This window comes from Anser cygnoides, chromosome 4 (genome assembly GCF_040182565.1).
Source record: "Anser cygnoides isolate HZ-2024a breed goose chromosome 4, Taihu_goose_T2T_genome, whole genome shotgun sequence".
NCBI lineage: Eukaryota > Metazoa > Chordata > Aves > Anseriformes > Anatidae > Anser > Anser cygnoides.
The window spans coordinates 30,119,937-30,135,252 of record NC_089876.1 but is presented as its reverse complement, the minus strand read 5'-3'; the positions used below and the strand labels follow the sequence as shown (position 1 = coordinate 30,135,252).

The window sequence follows — 15,316 nt, the reverse complement described above, 5'->3', positions numbered from 1 at the left end:
ACATCTGTTTCTCAAAATGTACAGAGTACTGCCATATTACTTTTTTCCAGCATTCTTCTAATGTGTAGTATTTTTTTATATGCCAAGTATGTCGAGGCCATAAATACTTTAACATGCAGAAGATGTGCAGCAAGAGAAATATGTCCTTTTGGACGGCTTTCCCCCTTCCCTGCCAGCCCCGCGAGACGGACCTCGGCAGGGGCCTGGATCCCCTTACGTGCCCGAGGGCTGGGCTCTGCCAGAGCATGGGTGGCAGCCTGAGCATCGTGCCACCCACTGCAAGTCCCTGGGGCAGCCCATGCCCTCACCAAGGTTGGAAACTTACTGGTCTGTGCTGCCGCCTCGCCTGGGCTCGCTAATTCCTTTGGAGACTGCCTTGATCTGTCTTGCTCCGCTCACAACTGCTGCATGTGGTGGCAGTGTATTTATAGTGGTATTGTCACAATCTCGGTATGTCATGTTTTCACCTGCACCAGCAAATGTTTGATGGAAAGACTTGCTCAATCAGCATGGAAGAGTGAGGCTGTGTATCTAGCTAATCAATACCGTACATTGCAATACAGTAATATGGATCAGTCAGTCTAAATTATTGAGGAATGTCATAAATAGAATAAAAGGTGTGATATTTGATTGCTCTCAGTTTATTTTGATAAAGAACTATGTTGATCTATGCAAGCAGTGACTAGAGGTAAAATAAATGGAAAAAGAGCAAGAAGTAGGTAAGTATTAGGGAGATCCCAGTAGCATTATGAACAGAAGGGGAGCTATACGCTGTTTTGCCAGATTTGTTTTGTACATAAGTAATGGGACTCGTGTATGTATTAAGTTACTTAACTCCAACTATCCGCACAAGTCTCACCAAACTGAGATTTATGACTTGTGCTGTAAGGGTGTTAGGAGGATGGCTGAGTTAATCATTTTTGGTACAGAGCACTGCTGTGGACAGAGACTACAAAACAATGATGCTTTGGGAAGGGAGAAAAGGCTTTATCCACAAAATCTTTTATCTAGCAGGAAAATGCATCTGTGCGGTCAGAAATGTATCTGTAGGCATTCTGCCACAGACTTTAGCCCTCGCAGATGATGGACATCCTTTTTTAGTATCAGTCATATGTGATTCTGTGCTAGTTTAATAGATGAGGCCATGGTGCTATACAAATGTGCTTCTATTTGCCTGTCCTCTTTAGTGATAGCATTTATTCTGATACTATTTTTTAAAATTGCTATTACTGTTTTATTTGTATGGCACATTCTTTAGCTAAAATTTGTATCCCTTTTTCCTATGGTGTCAGGACTTGGCTGTGTATGTCAGTGATATGCAGCTGTTCCAGCAAGGGTTAGTGGCTTGTCCTGTATTTATTTAATAGGTGTGATACTTGTTGTGATTGCTTTACACAGCACCTATGATCAGGTAAATCACCTCGCTGAGCTGCCCCACCAAAAGCTGGTGTCAGGAGTGGCCTGCTTGTACTGCAGCACCTCATGCCAGCTGCTCTTTGTCTCTGCTTTTGTCAGGAGCTGGCTGGCCTTTCCCCATGGTCAGCAGTGCATGGCTGTGGTGTGATAGACCAAGCAGACAGAAGGGACTCTTGCAAAAAAGCTAAGGCCAGCCATCAGCACCACATTCACCAGGATTTGTCAGAATCTCAGCCCAATTCCTGCCTCCTTGCAGGAATCCAGAGTCATGCCCACTGACAGAAGCCAGGGGAAGTGAGTCAATTCACAAGCCAGGGGAATTATCCTGCCACGTTGTGTGCGTAGCCCTGATGTATCTATGTGTACAGTTGCACCTTTTTGTGTTTATGTCCTTAAGCTTCTCAAAATTTGATCCTCCCCAGCCTGTCTCCATGCCTGGGCACATGGGTCCCTGTCTGCACAGCAAGGGGTGCACGTGGGCCTCTCAGGTTTGCAGGTTAGCTGGTCTGCCCAAATTTTGAGATCAGGTGCCTGTCTGCAGCAGAGGCTCAAAGAAGACACCACTGGCCATGTACCATGAGGCAACCGCCTGCACTCGTAATGCTGAGCTAGCACAAGGTAATGCGGTGTGATGTGTTTTGTTGTGCGCTCTTACCAAAATAGATGTGTTCGTGGTGCACGAAGACATTCTGGAAAATAACACTTCAGTTGGTAGTTGTGAACTGAAGAGGGACATCATCGGGCGAACTGTGCAACTTGAGAAATGTCTAGAAAATGTCACTCTTCTTACCTTGCTTAAATGTTTTTAAAGAAACCTGGAGGATCAGTTGATTCTTGACAAAATCTGTGTGTCATGTGGCATGAGAAATAATATCCGCACAGTGCACTGAAGGTATAACCCTGGAGCTACACATGTAGGAAACTTATAATCAATTCCCACCTACTGTAGCTCTGTTTTGGTGGAGGCAGGCAAAGGGAAATGTGCTGCAGGCAAAGCATCCTTCTTTGCTTTTATTTTTCTTCCAATAAATCAACCAGTGTTCAGCGCGGCTCCAAAAAGTTTTCATCTTTGGATTAAAAAAGCGAGCAGCAGGTAGCTGTGACGCAGGTTTTGCACAGTCATTGAACTGAACACACCTTAAACTAACAGAGAGGGTGAAAGGTAGTAGTGTTTTTTGCGCTGAATCTGTGTTTTTAGACGAGGCAGCACCTTTTTTATAAAAGCATGTTTATATCGACTCCTTAAGAAGTTTAGACTAGAGGGCTGTCTCCAGAAACTGCCCCCCTCCCCTTTTGCCAAGTCCCATATGTTTGTCTTGGCAGGATGCAGTGTCTGCTTGGCGGGTGCTGGGATATTAAATTGAGGGAACACAGAGCTCTTGATGCTTTTCAATGGGGCTTCTATTTAGTTAGCGGCAGGATAGAGCTGTCAGCCACCTGCAATTGTCCAACCGGGAAAAAGGGAGAAATAAAAGGGGTGGGGGGAGAGCCCTGTAAACATTTTCCAATTTTTTGGATACAATAGTCAGAAGAAAGCATTTTTAAGGTAGCAGCTTTGTGTTGGTTCACTTTTCATTTAGTTCCATATGTGCAACTGTTCTGAGTCCTTCTGCTGTGGTTCTGGCTTCATCGGCATCGGTGGTAAGCGAAACAAATGAGGTCGCTAGCTCAGACTACTTGGGTTGGCACAAGCAATACTCATTTAACTTATCACGTGTGGAGAATGTGTTAAGAGATTTTGTTAAGAGCCGAACAAGCAATTTGTGGCTCGAAGTGAGAATAGATCCAGATGTTCCAATTCTGACACTTATGAATACTGTGCATATTTCTGCATTTCGTTCTGAAGGCATGTGCATGGTGATGGATTCATTTGTTTTACTGCGTAGGAAACCGAAGTGTTGGATTTCCATCTTGGTTACTCTTAGATAATGCTGGTGGAAGGCAAACTAGACTTGGCGTATGTACTGTCCCTTTTTGCTAGATAGCAACACTTTTGGCATTCGTACAAGAGAATGATACTCATCTTCTCTCAGACAAATAAAGCCTCCTTCCTACCCCATCAAATGCTTTGAAGGAAAAAATATAAAGATTTGGAGAAATCTCCAGAGGGAATGGGGAAGGAGTAATTTTTTTGTATTTTTGCACGCTTGAGCAGTATGTCAGCGTTTGTCTTTATTCTTTCTTTGGCTTGCTTTTTGTTGGTATCTTATTTCTCTCTCATTCAATAAGAGGATGTGTGAAGAGTCTGTTTGCCTGTACTGTTCTACTTGAAGAAACACCTTGTTTTTGGAGATGAGAGGCATACAAGGTGAGACAGGAGGGCTGATATGTAGCATTGACTGATACCTTGCCTAAGAGATTGTGTATTTTTCACGTGAAAGAAGAGTTTCCTTCCCCTGTTTTTAAGGACAGATGTCAGGATGATGGAGGAACTGCCTCCTAAGCAGGTTTGTCAACTCTTGAAGACAAGCTGCACACTTGATAGCTGTCACGCAGGCTCGCCAAATAGTGAAGTATGTACTTAGGCAGTTCTATAAATATTTGGGCCCTACTCCCCTGACCTTGGGTAGTTAATAGTCCCTTTGCTCCCACTCAGATGACAATTGATCTGAACAGTTGTGGGCTCCAAAGGTCCTATCATACTTCTTACAGACAACACGTCACTGTGTTTCCTGATGTCCCCACAAATGTCCTCACATTGGATTTAGATCTTATTCTTTTAATCAAGCAGATGAGTCATCCTCCTTAGCATGGTCTCCCCAAAAACAGGGGAAGCTGATTGTGCAGGTAGTTTTCCCCTTTCCTGCTGAATTCTTAGCTGTCCTTGGGCTGGAAGGTAACTGTCCTCGCTCTTTTGCACATGGCTGCTTCCCTGTGTGCTGTAGTGAGAGCTGTTACCTTCTCATTTCCACTTCCCCCCTAGGTAGAGTCCAACTGAGTAGCCTCTTCTCGTTACTCCATATTTGCAACTGTAAGCTACCGAAGGGTCCAAAGTTGGAACTTTCCTCCAGAAGGAAGGTGATTTTTGCATCCTCAGATCCCTGTGCTTATGGCTGATCTTTTTCTTCATGGTCTGAGCATTTCTTATCGAGGACTATTACCACAGCCTGATTTCATAGAGGCAGCCTCCTTCTGCTGAGCAACTCCAGCTTGCTTTTTAATCTGCTTCTTTTATTATTGACAGCCCACTCCATTTAGAGATGAAAGCAGGGCCTCGAACATGATGGTAAAATTCAATTTTGTAAGCTTTTAATCTCTTCTCTTTGAAATCTTCACACTACGGACGCAGTATGTGGTATTTCTAAGTTGCTCTTTATATTACAGGAGAGTATAAGTATCCTAAGCCGGATAAAAGATGCCTGTAATACAAATGAAGATTGTTATGTAGCAAAATGCAGTGAAGCTCTATTGATCATGTATCCCTCATGGTGCAGTGTAATCAATTATATATTGGATGACTGACTTTTTTAGATCACAAAGTTTTATGCCTCGGGTACAGATAAAGTAGGTCTGTAAAGTAGGTCTGCTGGAGCAGTTGCCATTTTGCTAAAAGCCTATATAATAGTTAGTGGTGAGAAAGCTACACTGAGTAGGTAAACATTTGATTTTAGGATACCAGGAAGGATTTTATCTCTCTGTTCACTGTATTCAGTATAGCGCAAAACTCTGTGTGAAAGTAATTGAAAGCAGACAATAAAGCATTTAATCAAGGAGTGTGAGCTCATACAGAGGAATACAAAGCTAGTCAGCATAGCATGGCATGTGTTTGTGTACTCAGTATCATCACAAGAGAGTGGCATTTGATGTTTATCTGCTGAAGACCCACTTTAGCACCAAGTGCACCACTGAACAGGTATTTGCACCCAGTCTCCAGAGCTAACTCTAACCTATTAGACCTGGTGTATCCAATACAATGCAGTGCTGTTTGTCCTCAACTGGCAAAAAACTTTGACTAAAGATGTAATCCCAATTAACTGCCAGAAGAACACTTACCTATTGCTCCTATCTTCCACTAGGGAGGGGATAAAGGACAAAAAAAAAAAAATATAATAAAAATAGAGGTTTTAAGTCTGGAACAAGCCTGGAGACAAAGGAGTTGGTTAGAAAAGTCTGAATGGAGCACAGAGAGCAGGTATAGTGTGAGAAATACTCTGTCCTTGAGAGGGACATTTAAGAATGTGATCTTTTCTTTCTCACCTAAGTTAAAAAAAAAAATATGTATATATATATATATATGTATATATTGTATATATATATTTTTTTTTAAGAGAGAGAAAGAGAAAGAAAAGAGGGAGAGGGGGAGAGAGAAACCTAATGCGAACAGCCTTCAAAAGCAGCTTGGCAATATCAGTGCTCTTATTCTACACTTGACTCCCACGCATGCCACATTGGTCTGGGAGCAGCCATGTCACAATCTGTAAATACTTCAATATTGTATTTCTGGCTTGCTTAAGGCAGCCTTATACGTTCAGTTCCCTCACTGTTCAAAGCTGGCCTAGGAGAAATAGCTGCTAATTAATGCCTCTGTTCCCCAGAGTATCATGTCAACATTTTAAAAATTACTTCTGCATAGTACAAAGGCACTAGGGGCAAGTTAAGAACATAAATGGTATATTATCTTTGCTGTGGCTGATTCATTATGTCTTAGATAAAATGCATGCAACTCCAGGGTTTTCAAAATATAGATAACAGCTGAAATCTAATATTGTGAAGGTAAGTAGATACGTAGATGAAAATAATAGTAAAAACACAAAAACATGGGGATGAAAGCATTCTTCACTGAAAGTGATCAATGTATTACATATTCACTGTCTTTAAAGTCAATGGAAAAATAGTTAAACTGGTTTGAATTCAGCTATAATTCATTGTCATTCTACTTAAAAATATGTGGTGTTAGTGATATCAAAATGGGCGGCACAAAAACCCCTGAGGCTGAAAGTATGTAGTGCTCCTGGTGATCATGATGCTGGTGTCCAGATGTCTTCCTCAAGAGCAGAGCAGGAAGATGTCCGTGTTACTGGCTTCTATTTCCAGTAGCAACTCATTTACAGACAGTGTCGGGAAATGCATCCTGAACCTTTACAGCCCAAACTGAAAAATGGAAGACTTCTCCCAGTTGTATCCTTTAATATTTCTTTTTGTTTGTTTGTTTGTTTGTTTGTTTTTGTTTTTTTTTTTTCTCCCCAACTTTGAGCCCTTCTGATTGAAACCTAAAGCTTGCAGGTTTATGTCCTTCAGGAGTCAGCTGTCTCTGCTGAGCATGGCTGGATGGGAGTGCTGCCAATAGCTGGTCTAGCTGGAGATTTGTAGAGAAAAAGCAAGAGTGAACTCTTTCCCAGGAGGGGTTTATGTGACACTCGGTCACTGAAACCTCTGCTCACGCTCTCGGTGATCAATACACTGGTGTTTTCTGATGAGCAGCATAGTACAGTCACCCTGCTCCCCTCTAAGTGTTCCTTGCTGCTTAGGTTAAGTGGTGTGGCCTCTCTAAGGAAACGGAGTTGGAAGGAGCGTGCAGGCAGGCCAGCGCTGCATAGCTATGGTTGTGTTGGCCCTGCTGCTACCAGGGAACCGCTCACCTTCTGCAGCACGGGGTATTGCACCAGGCCTGGGTTCCTGCTTACAAAGCTCCTGGGTTGCTCTAGGGAAGAGGCACCGCATTGTGTTTTGCTTTCCCTGCTCTTTCCCTTGGAGCCCACGGTGGCCACTGCTGTATGAGATCCAGGAAAATCTGTGAACTGGTGCTTGACTGTCCTGGAGCCCGACTCCTTGTACCGACCTCCGTTCATTCACATTCCCAGTTCACCAAATGCTCTGCACTCGGAATTCCATTAGCAAGAAAGCAGTACGTGCTGAAGCTGTTAGAAGATCCGATGGAGGCTGGTAACACAGTATGCCTACTTGGATCTGCTCTAAACATGGACTCCTTGAATCATTTCAGTTGTTTGGTGTTTCCCATTAAAGATTCTGTGCTCTTTCCAAGCATTTATACGTAGATGGTTGTAATACTTGTTTCCTATTGACAGCGTGCCTGTAGTGTATTTGGTATAGATCAGCATCTACTGATGGGTCAGGTATCCTTCCATGCTAGACGCTGTAGTGACACAGCACGTGAAGGTAACTCCTGCTTGGAAGAACTTACAGATTTCAGTGAGAGATAGCAGGGAACCAATGCAGGTAGGGCAGGAGGTGGGAACAGTGAGACACTATTGATGAGTACAGCAATAGAGGTCTTAGCACTACAGTAACATAACTTTTGTCCTACATTTTCATGGGCAGTTAGGCAAATGAGTGTTTTGTAGAGGGATCTGTATGAAAAAAAAAGAAGCTGTGGCTTTCATTTTTGGAAACACCATTTCTCCAGTAGATGAGGACAATGAGAAGAAAAAAAGAACCAACTTGCGAACAGAGGTGGGCAGTGGAGACTGGCATCAAGAAGTGAGTGCATTAACTGACCTCTAGGTATTCACCCTGCAATGATAGGTAGGATGGGGATACTGTCACAGGTTTATTTTGTAAAATAAATGCTCTGTAGGTTTTAACAACTCAAAGCATTTCCTACTCTCCGGTAACGCTCAGGAGCGAGTATTAGGAACACTTGATTTGATAATGGCTGATACTGTGACTCGGCTGCCTTGCTGAACAAATGCTTTCACTTTCTGACATTTGAGGGTGGGCTTTTCAAAACACACCTGAGAATTAAACGACTTGCCCTCCTTGCAAACCACTAGAAATGGGGCATTTAACTTCCTAAAATACTTTTGAAAATCCCACCCATAATGTTTACTCAAATATTGAAGTTAAATGTATCCATTCTTAAGGGTCACTCCACAGTTCTCTGTTGTACTGCTCTGAATGAATGGTTCTTTCCTCTCTTGCAGCTAATACCCTATGCATATTTATACAGAATCATGTTCCCCCTTAAATGCTGTTGATTTTGGCTCAGCGACTCCTTATTTAACCTGCCTTTGTGGGCTAGTTTCTCAAGGCTTTATATCATTTGTAATTCCCTTATTATTATCGTCTGTGTCTTTTTGCATTTGAAAAAAAATCCCCCAGTTTTCTAGGTTTTGTTTTATCAGGATCTTCCAGTAAGAACACATCCTCTGCTGTCCTCTGGGAAATCCTCCTGGGTGGGCTGCCTGTGCCACACTGGATTTGGCCTTGCTCCCAGTCACCTTTTATTACGAACTCAGATGGGACCTGCTCCTGCATCTGCTTAAATCGGCAGAAAGGCTTTCCCTCGATTCGCTATGCACCATTACTTCTGGACTGGGGAGGGCGGCGAGGAGAGTTGCAGGGATGATGTGGGTTACTGGTCAGGAGTCAGCTGAAGACAAAGTTATAGATATTAGGCAGCAGCGGGGGTGCAGAGAAGGTGCTAAACAGAACTTGAGCCCGTTTCCCCTGTAGTACCCTTCAGTGGAGGGGTATTTGCTGCCCTTTTAAAAGTGGGAGAAGTGTCTGGAAAAGGCTGAGAAATTAATCCACTTCCCCAAGTCTCAGTCAGGGTTGAAGTAGTGCTGAGAACAGGCGGGTTTATTTCCAGGCCTTCTCAGTCACTGTGCCACAAAGGCTTCTTTTTGCTTTTGGTAGCTTTGTTGTGTTCTTGTTTTCACATTTTAAGACTAGTGAGGACAGTTCTAGATAAACTTAACAGAAGCACAGATTTCCAACTGCATCCTTCAGTTGATGGAAATGTTGAACATTACTAATTTGTAAGAAAAAGTAGTAAAATTAATAGCATTCCAAGATTTCAGACTGTGTTTTCCTGTATTGCTCCATAAATGTGCTTTTGTGGAAAAAAAAATTCCACTACATACTTCTTTCTTGAAAATCCACCACAATCTTTTCTCCAAGTGAGCCTTTAAAAATATGTGCTCTAAACACCTGCTTGCTTTTCTGGCTGGTAGGGAAGAAAATGCTGGGTTGACAGTAGAGTTTACAGTGAAGATTCACTTGGAAATGTAATACCTGCTTATGTCCCTCTTTCTCCATTCATTTGGAAAACTTGAAACTCTTTATTGATGAAATTTTGGAGAAAAAAACACAGAAGGGAAAGAAAGCTGGATTTTGCATTCACACTTGAGTGTAGGCTGTTAAAATGGACCAAAACTGTTCCTGTTGGTTCTACATTTCATTTTCCAATGAAAGGAAAAAAAAAAAGGTTATTTATAAAAATGTGTTGTCTGTTGGACACAGAATGTCATTATAGTAATTTTAACTCCTATGTACTCAGTGTCAGACAGAGCGTGTTAATATTTATACTGTTTGTTGTAGTAGTAAAACATAGCAAGGGTGAGTATCTCAAAACTGGGTAAATTCTGTATTCAAAAGTAGATGAAAAAATGTATTGAACTTTCACACAAGTGATAAAAAATCAAACCTGCAAATGAAGCAGAGTATAAAACAAGGCTGAGAAGTGTGGAAGGGATGAGGAAGAAAGTCAGTGAGTTATGTTGTTGAATAAAAACCAAGTGTGTTCCTGCTAATATAACTTTTTTTTTTTAAAAAAAAATCCACATTCAGTTTTCCTTCCTCAGCCCTTTAGGTTTGGCCCTCTGACGACAAAGCCACAATTGCCTGCTTTCCACTGTAATTCTTCCTTTCTCTCTTGGGACTGTGGGGAACACCGTTCTTCCAAAAAGTACAACGCTGCATGTGGTAAATGGTCTGTGTATGCTGCCTTCAGCCTCTGCGAGCCATTTGACACTGTGTATTTTTAATTAACTTCCCTGCTGCGCCAGGGGGAGGTTGTGACTTGTACTGGAGGTCAGGTCATTGGCCTTGCTCTGGATCTGTGGGAGTTATCGTTCGCTAGGAAACCCACGTTGCTGATGACCAGTCTGAAATCCGGCCTTTTAGCTCCATTTGCAAATTTTGCAGAGCAATTGCATCATGTTTATTCGTGATTGTGGGCCTGAATCTCCTCAAAGAAGTTCCAATCCACGGAAATTAATGGAGTTATCATCTTCTATGAGACCGAACAACAGGTAGAGATAAGCCATCTGTCTGCATAAATACTCATCTCTAACAACTGGTTATAAAAAGAAAGTCGGTATGCACTACCCTTTGATTGAAGCAGCATCTAGCTAGGAAAAGGGGCACAACCTGATCCTGTGTGTGATTCCAGATATGTGCCAAGGCAAAAGAGACTGCGCTGCATCTTCTACAGAAAAATGGTGTGTGCTGCAGCAATTGTGCCAGATAACAAGCAGCCCTGTGCTTTGTAGATTTAGATGCTAGTCTCTTCTGCCAGATGCCTTTGCAGGGAAAGGGATCTTTGTGCGTGCTGTTAATCTCAAAATATATACTTCTTCAGTTTGCATTTTTTTCTCATGAACCATGATTAGTTTAGCAGGATTAGGTGAAATAGGTTGTTCACTTGGGGTACTTCTCTTATTAATTAGTAATTAGACTTGTAAAATAGCTACTGTTTCTATCTGATATTAATACAGCAGGGTTACCAGTATCTGTGAAGTTAGTAGGAGTCTTTTCAGGCGTAGATAATGACTTGGAGCTTAAGGGGGGTGCAGTGTCTTAGGTCTGTCAGTGTGTTTTATGGAGAGTTGTAAAAATGGAAACTGTACTTGATGCTTGCAGATTATTCTTATATTCCTTTCACAGAAAGGCACACCCATTCTCAAAAATATAATTGTGGGCTCTGCAGATTTAACACAGACAAGAAGCATACACATTAAAGCTGGAAAGTGAAGCCAAGCTTCACTTCCTCACTGAGGACTTCGGATAGAACTATGTTCAACTCATAGGCAACAGCTTCATAGAGCACTTTTTTCCTTCTTTTCTTCTTTTTTTTTTTTTTTAACCAAAAAGTCTTTATGCCAAGATAAGGTCTTATATCAGTAACATAGCAACTGTGCATACAAAACTTAGTTCTGCTTAGAGAAATGCCAAGCAAATAAGCCATTAACATGCTAAGGAGCCTTGTTAATTCCCAGTCTAATTATGTGTACTTACATGAAAAAATGACTTGTGATGCTAACCTGAGTTATTTCTACCAAAGATCTCACTTCTTATTGCTATTCATGTAATGAAAAGAAAGGGAAAATACAGTATTTAGATTTATGCACTTTAGCTAATATTTGAAGAAGTTTATTAACTGAAAAAGTACGTAGATGTAAGAAAAAGCATGGAGCATGTAAAGCTTGTGGTGCAATACCATTTGTGCCATTTTGAATACCTTGATTAAAATATTCATTTTTATACACTGTTACATAGTTTCATAATTCTGTCTACTTGTATCTGACAAATTATGTAAGTTTGTGCAGAAAATGACTCTGGCACCCTGCAGTCCCACTCTGCCCTCAATGCCACCTCCTCTGCCCCTCAGCAGGGAAGAGCCAAAATGGACAGGGACAGGGCTGCAGAATCGTCTCTTCCTGTCCGCTCCCTCGACAAAGGGACAGGCACCCCTGTCAGGAGGATCTGGTGGGGATCAGGGAGAAGTACCCTGGGAGCCATCCCCATATCATCTCCTTGCGAGGAGAACAGCATTGTATAAAAATAAGGCCAGATGGGTAATGCTTGTCAGTAGTTGCTCTGCTGCATTTTATATACAGGTTCATGTTTTGTAAGTTAATCCCTTTGAAAACAGCTTGCAGATTGCTCAAAATGTGTATCCCATTGGTGTTTTCCACTGTCTTCAAATACTCTGTACCTGATTTTCACCCTATGTGATGTTCCCACTTTTACTGGCTGTGTCGGAAGGAGTGCGGTCCTACTGCTCTTAAAGGCAGCTTCAGAATTGAAGGCCTTCACTAAGGGTTTCCCAAGTGACTGTTTCCTTGAGCGTGTTGCCAGATTTCCTTCTCCGTTATTTACTGTGATTTATATTCAAATACTGACAAAGAAATTTTCCCTCCTGAGCTTGAGTCTCTTTTCCCTTAGACTGGACTTAGGCAGGTGTGACTACTCTGATGAGTGTAATTGTGGTAATCACCAGGATCAATCTGCCTTCTCTGTAAACCTGTTGCACAGCTTTTTCGGGCGGAAGACATAAAAAGAAAATAGTCTGAAGGATCATCAATGGCTACATGGTTACAGGACGGAGCAATATGCATTTAAGTAGGAAACCATATGGCTTCTACTGATTTTAATGAAGTAAAATGAAGGGTCTGAGCCATGAGAGGTTCAGAATACTTATGAGTTCAGGATTTGCAGCACATAGTGCTCAGCATACTGTACATGGGTTACAAATTAACTGTGTATAATGTGCAAGTGATAAACTCCTCTGTGACTTTGGTCTTGGTTGTGTTTTTGAGGGGGTAATGTCTCATACCCATACAAGATTTTAACTTAATGCCTTTGAACATGGGCCTCAGGCAGATGAACAGCATCAGAATGCAGAGGATATCGCCTCTGGCCAGGAGTCCAGAGGAACTACCAAAGTTCCCAGCAGTAATTTGATTCTTACAGTACAGTAATATGCTGAGTGTTTTATAATTCACTCCTCTTGAGATTTGTTTTTAAAGCATCAGGCCAGGCCTTTGGGCTCTCAAATGACCTATGTGTGTGCTTTCTCTCTTCCTCACCAGGCTGGAATGATAAGAACTGATAAGGATGAATACTTCATTGAGCCTTTGGAAAGAGGAAAACAAATGGAAGAGGAAAAGGGAAGAATCCATATGGTGTACAGGCGATCAGCTGTAGTGCAGCACACTGCTGATATGCTCCCCGATGTCCACACAGAAGGTACAGTACACCTGTGTGCTTGTTTACAAATCTCTTCCAGGTAACTGTAGCCTACTGTAGCTTTTGAAAGAGGCAGTTTTGACTGAGCTGTTTGAAAAGACACTGTTTAAATATTTTGATGAAATACGACATCAGTGTCAGGTACACAGTTTCTCTGCCAAGAGCAGTACTTGTGCATGCATCTAGGAGGTCAGAACCTAGCCATGTGGTGTTCCCTTCAAGAAATGCTGCAAAATGCTTGTGGTTTTTTTTTTTTTTTTTTTTCTTCCTTAAGCCAAAGTTTGTACAGATTTCAGCTGAAACAAGTCTGAGCTCTGCCTAATTTGTTATGGTGTTGTGGGACATGACATGTTAATAGAAATGCTCACGTGACTTCAGTATTCTAAGTTGTTATTAAGGCTTGCTTGTCTATACAACTTCTGTTTAAAATCTGGGTCTTATTTATTTCCAAGTATAGCTAAATTGTGCCAATGACTGATAACTGTTTTCCTACTACTACTGGCTGCAATTAATACAGTTTGAAAGCAATTGTCTTGATCGAATATATCCTTTGACATATCCAAGAGTTCTGCTGGGTCTTAAAGGTCACATAGTTGATCCACCTGAGAATAATTACCATGTGGTTCAATCCATTCCATGTTTTTTTCCCTTCTTTTTAATATTCTACAAATCCTTACAAGCCATTGCATTGCGAAGTAAATGTTGAATTTCTGGATGCTATGGATTAAAGAGCAGCTCCTCTCCCTTTCAGCAGTTTGTCTTCTTTCAGCATCTCTCAGCTTCTCAGATTCCTCTTTGTACTTCCTTGTGTTCATATGTTCTTGCAACTTAAAAGGGTTTGAGAACAAGTACAACACCAGAATTAGAACTAGATACAAACATTAAACAGAGAGGAGTTAGCACTCCCTCATCGTCAGTCCTCAGGGGCTTAAATTATTTGGTGTGTTTCTGCAGTCCTGTCTCTGAAAAAGTAGGTAGGAATTGCCAGTCATTTCAAATAAAATCCTGTCACGCTTCTGTTACCTTATCAGAAGGCAAGACCACGCTGCTGACAGCAGTATGGCATGACACTATCACAGCAGGCTCGGAGACCAGCAGCAGTCTGTACCATGCAGGCTAGTCGACCTAGCTTTACTCTGAGCTCTGTGCTGCCAAAGGTACTTTGCTTTTGGTACCCAAATGAGGTCATTCAAATGTAGCTCATGCACCTCTGTCATATGATTGACTGAACAATGCCAAAAAAGCTTTTATGGTAGTGACAATGGGTTCAGTGCTACGTTTCTACCTTGAAACCACCTTGTCGGTTAGGCTGGCGGAGTCAGACTGGTCACACCACAGTATGTTTTTGATGATGGAGCTTCTGGATGTGCTTCGGTCAACACAACATCTTGTTCCTCTACCATTTTTCATGTGCTCACAGACTTTATATGAACTCATGGAAGCCTTTGCAAATTTCAGGTAGCTATGACACGAGGAAGGTTAGCAGGAACACATGATAGCCGAGGCAAAGTATTCACAGCTCCGTGGAAGAATTTGTAAATTGCAATTCATAATATATGTAGATTAAGGAGACAGTGAATGCTGAGTCCTGCCTTAGAGTCTCTGAATGTTGTTTGGCATGCAGTCAGTGTCTTGAGAGTCTTAATGCTTTCTGTTTTTTGCATTTTCTTCTGTTTGGTCAGTGGGAGCACTTAAGAACAGCAGCTACCTTTTTGCGACTAGTCGTGATCCTCTTAGTTAGTGTCAAAGCCTTGTGTCTATATCTGATTTCTTGGTGATCAAGAAGTTCAGGCTGTTTCTTGTAGATCACTTTATTCCATCCTTTGGCAAAGGAGATCTGTTTCTATGATGCTGAGCGTTGTTATTTTAGCATTTGTCTGGAAAAGATCTATGCAGTACATAATAGAGCCTTTCTTGGCAAGGGGAACCAAGAACCACAAAGGCAGATGTGGATATCTGGAGGGCATTCAGTGAAAAAGGAGCATCATGAAATGAAGCAGAACTTGATCAAGATACATAGACATGCTTCCCAGACTACGGGAACTTGCTATGCCACCAGACGATTCTGAAAAAGGTACAGCTTTTTGCTTTAAATGGAAATGGAGGATAGGAGAGAAGAGTTGCTTGTGTCTGCCACTGGGGTACAAGGCTTGTCAGTCTTGTACTGAAGTAGCTGAGTGCAGCGTGA

General features: G+C 41.9%; 1 protein-coding gene across 4 annotated transcripts in view; it reads left to right on the top strand.

Moving 5' to 3' along the window:
* ADAMTS3 (ADAM metallopeptidase with thrombospondin type 1 motif 3) overlaps positions 1-15,316 on the top strand; it is a 134,740-nt gene that overhangs the window by 38,940 nt on the left and 80,484 nt on the right. For all 4 annotated transcript variants that reach the window (XM_066995933.1, XM_066995934.1, XM_048074409.2 and 1 more), the window contains one exon: positions 12,972-13,128. In XM_066995933.1, coding sequence (XP_066852034.1) covers positions 12,978-13,128 — 151 coding nt within the window. In that variant the 5' untranslated portion in view covers positions 12,972-12,977. The remainder of the gene's footprint in view (positions 1-12,971; positions 13,129-15,316) is intronic.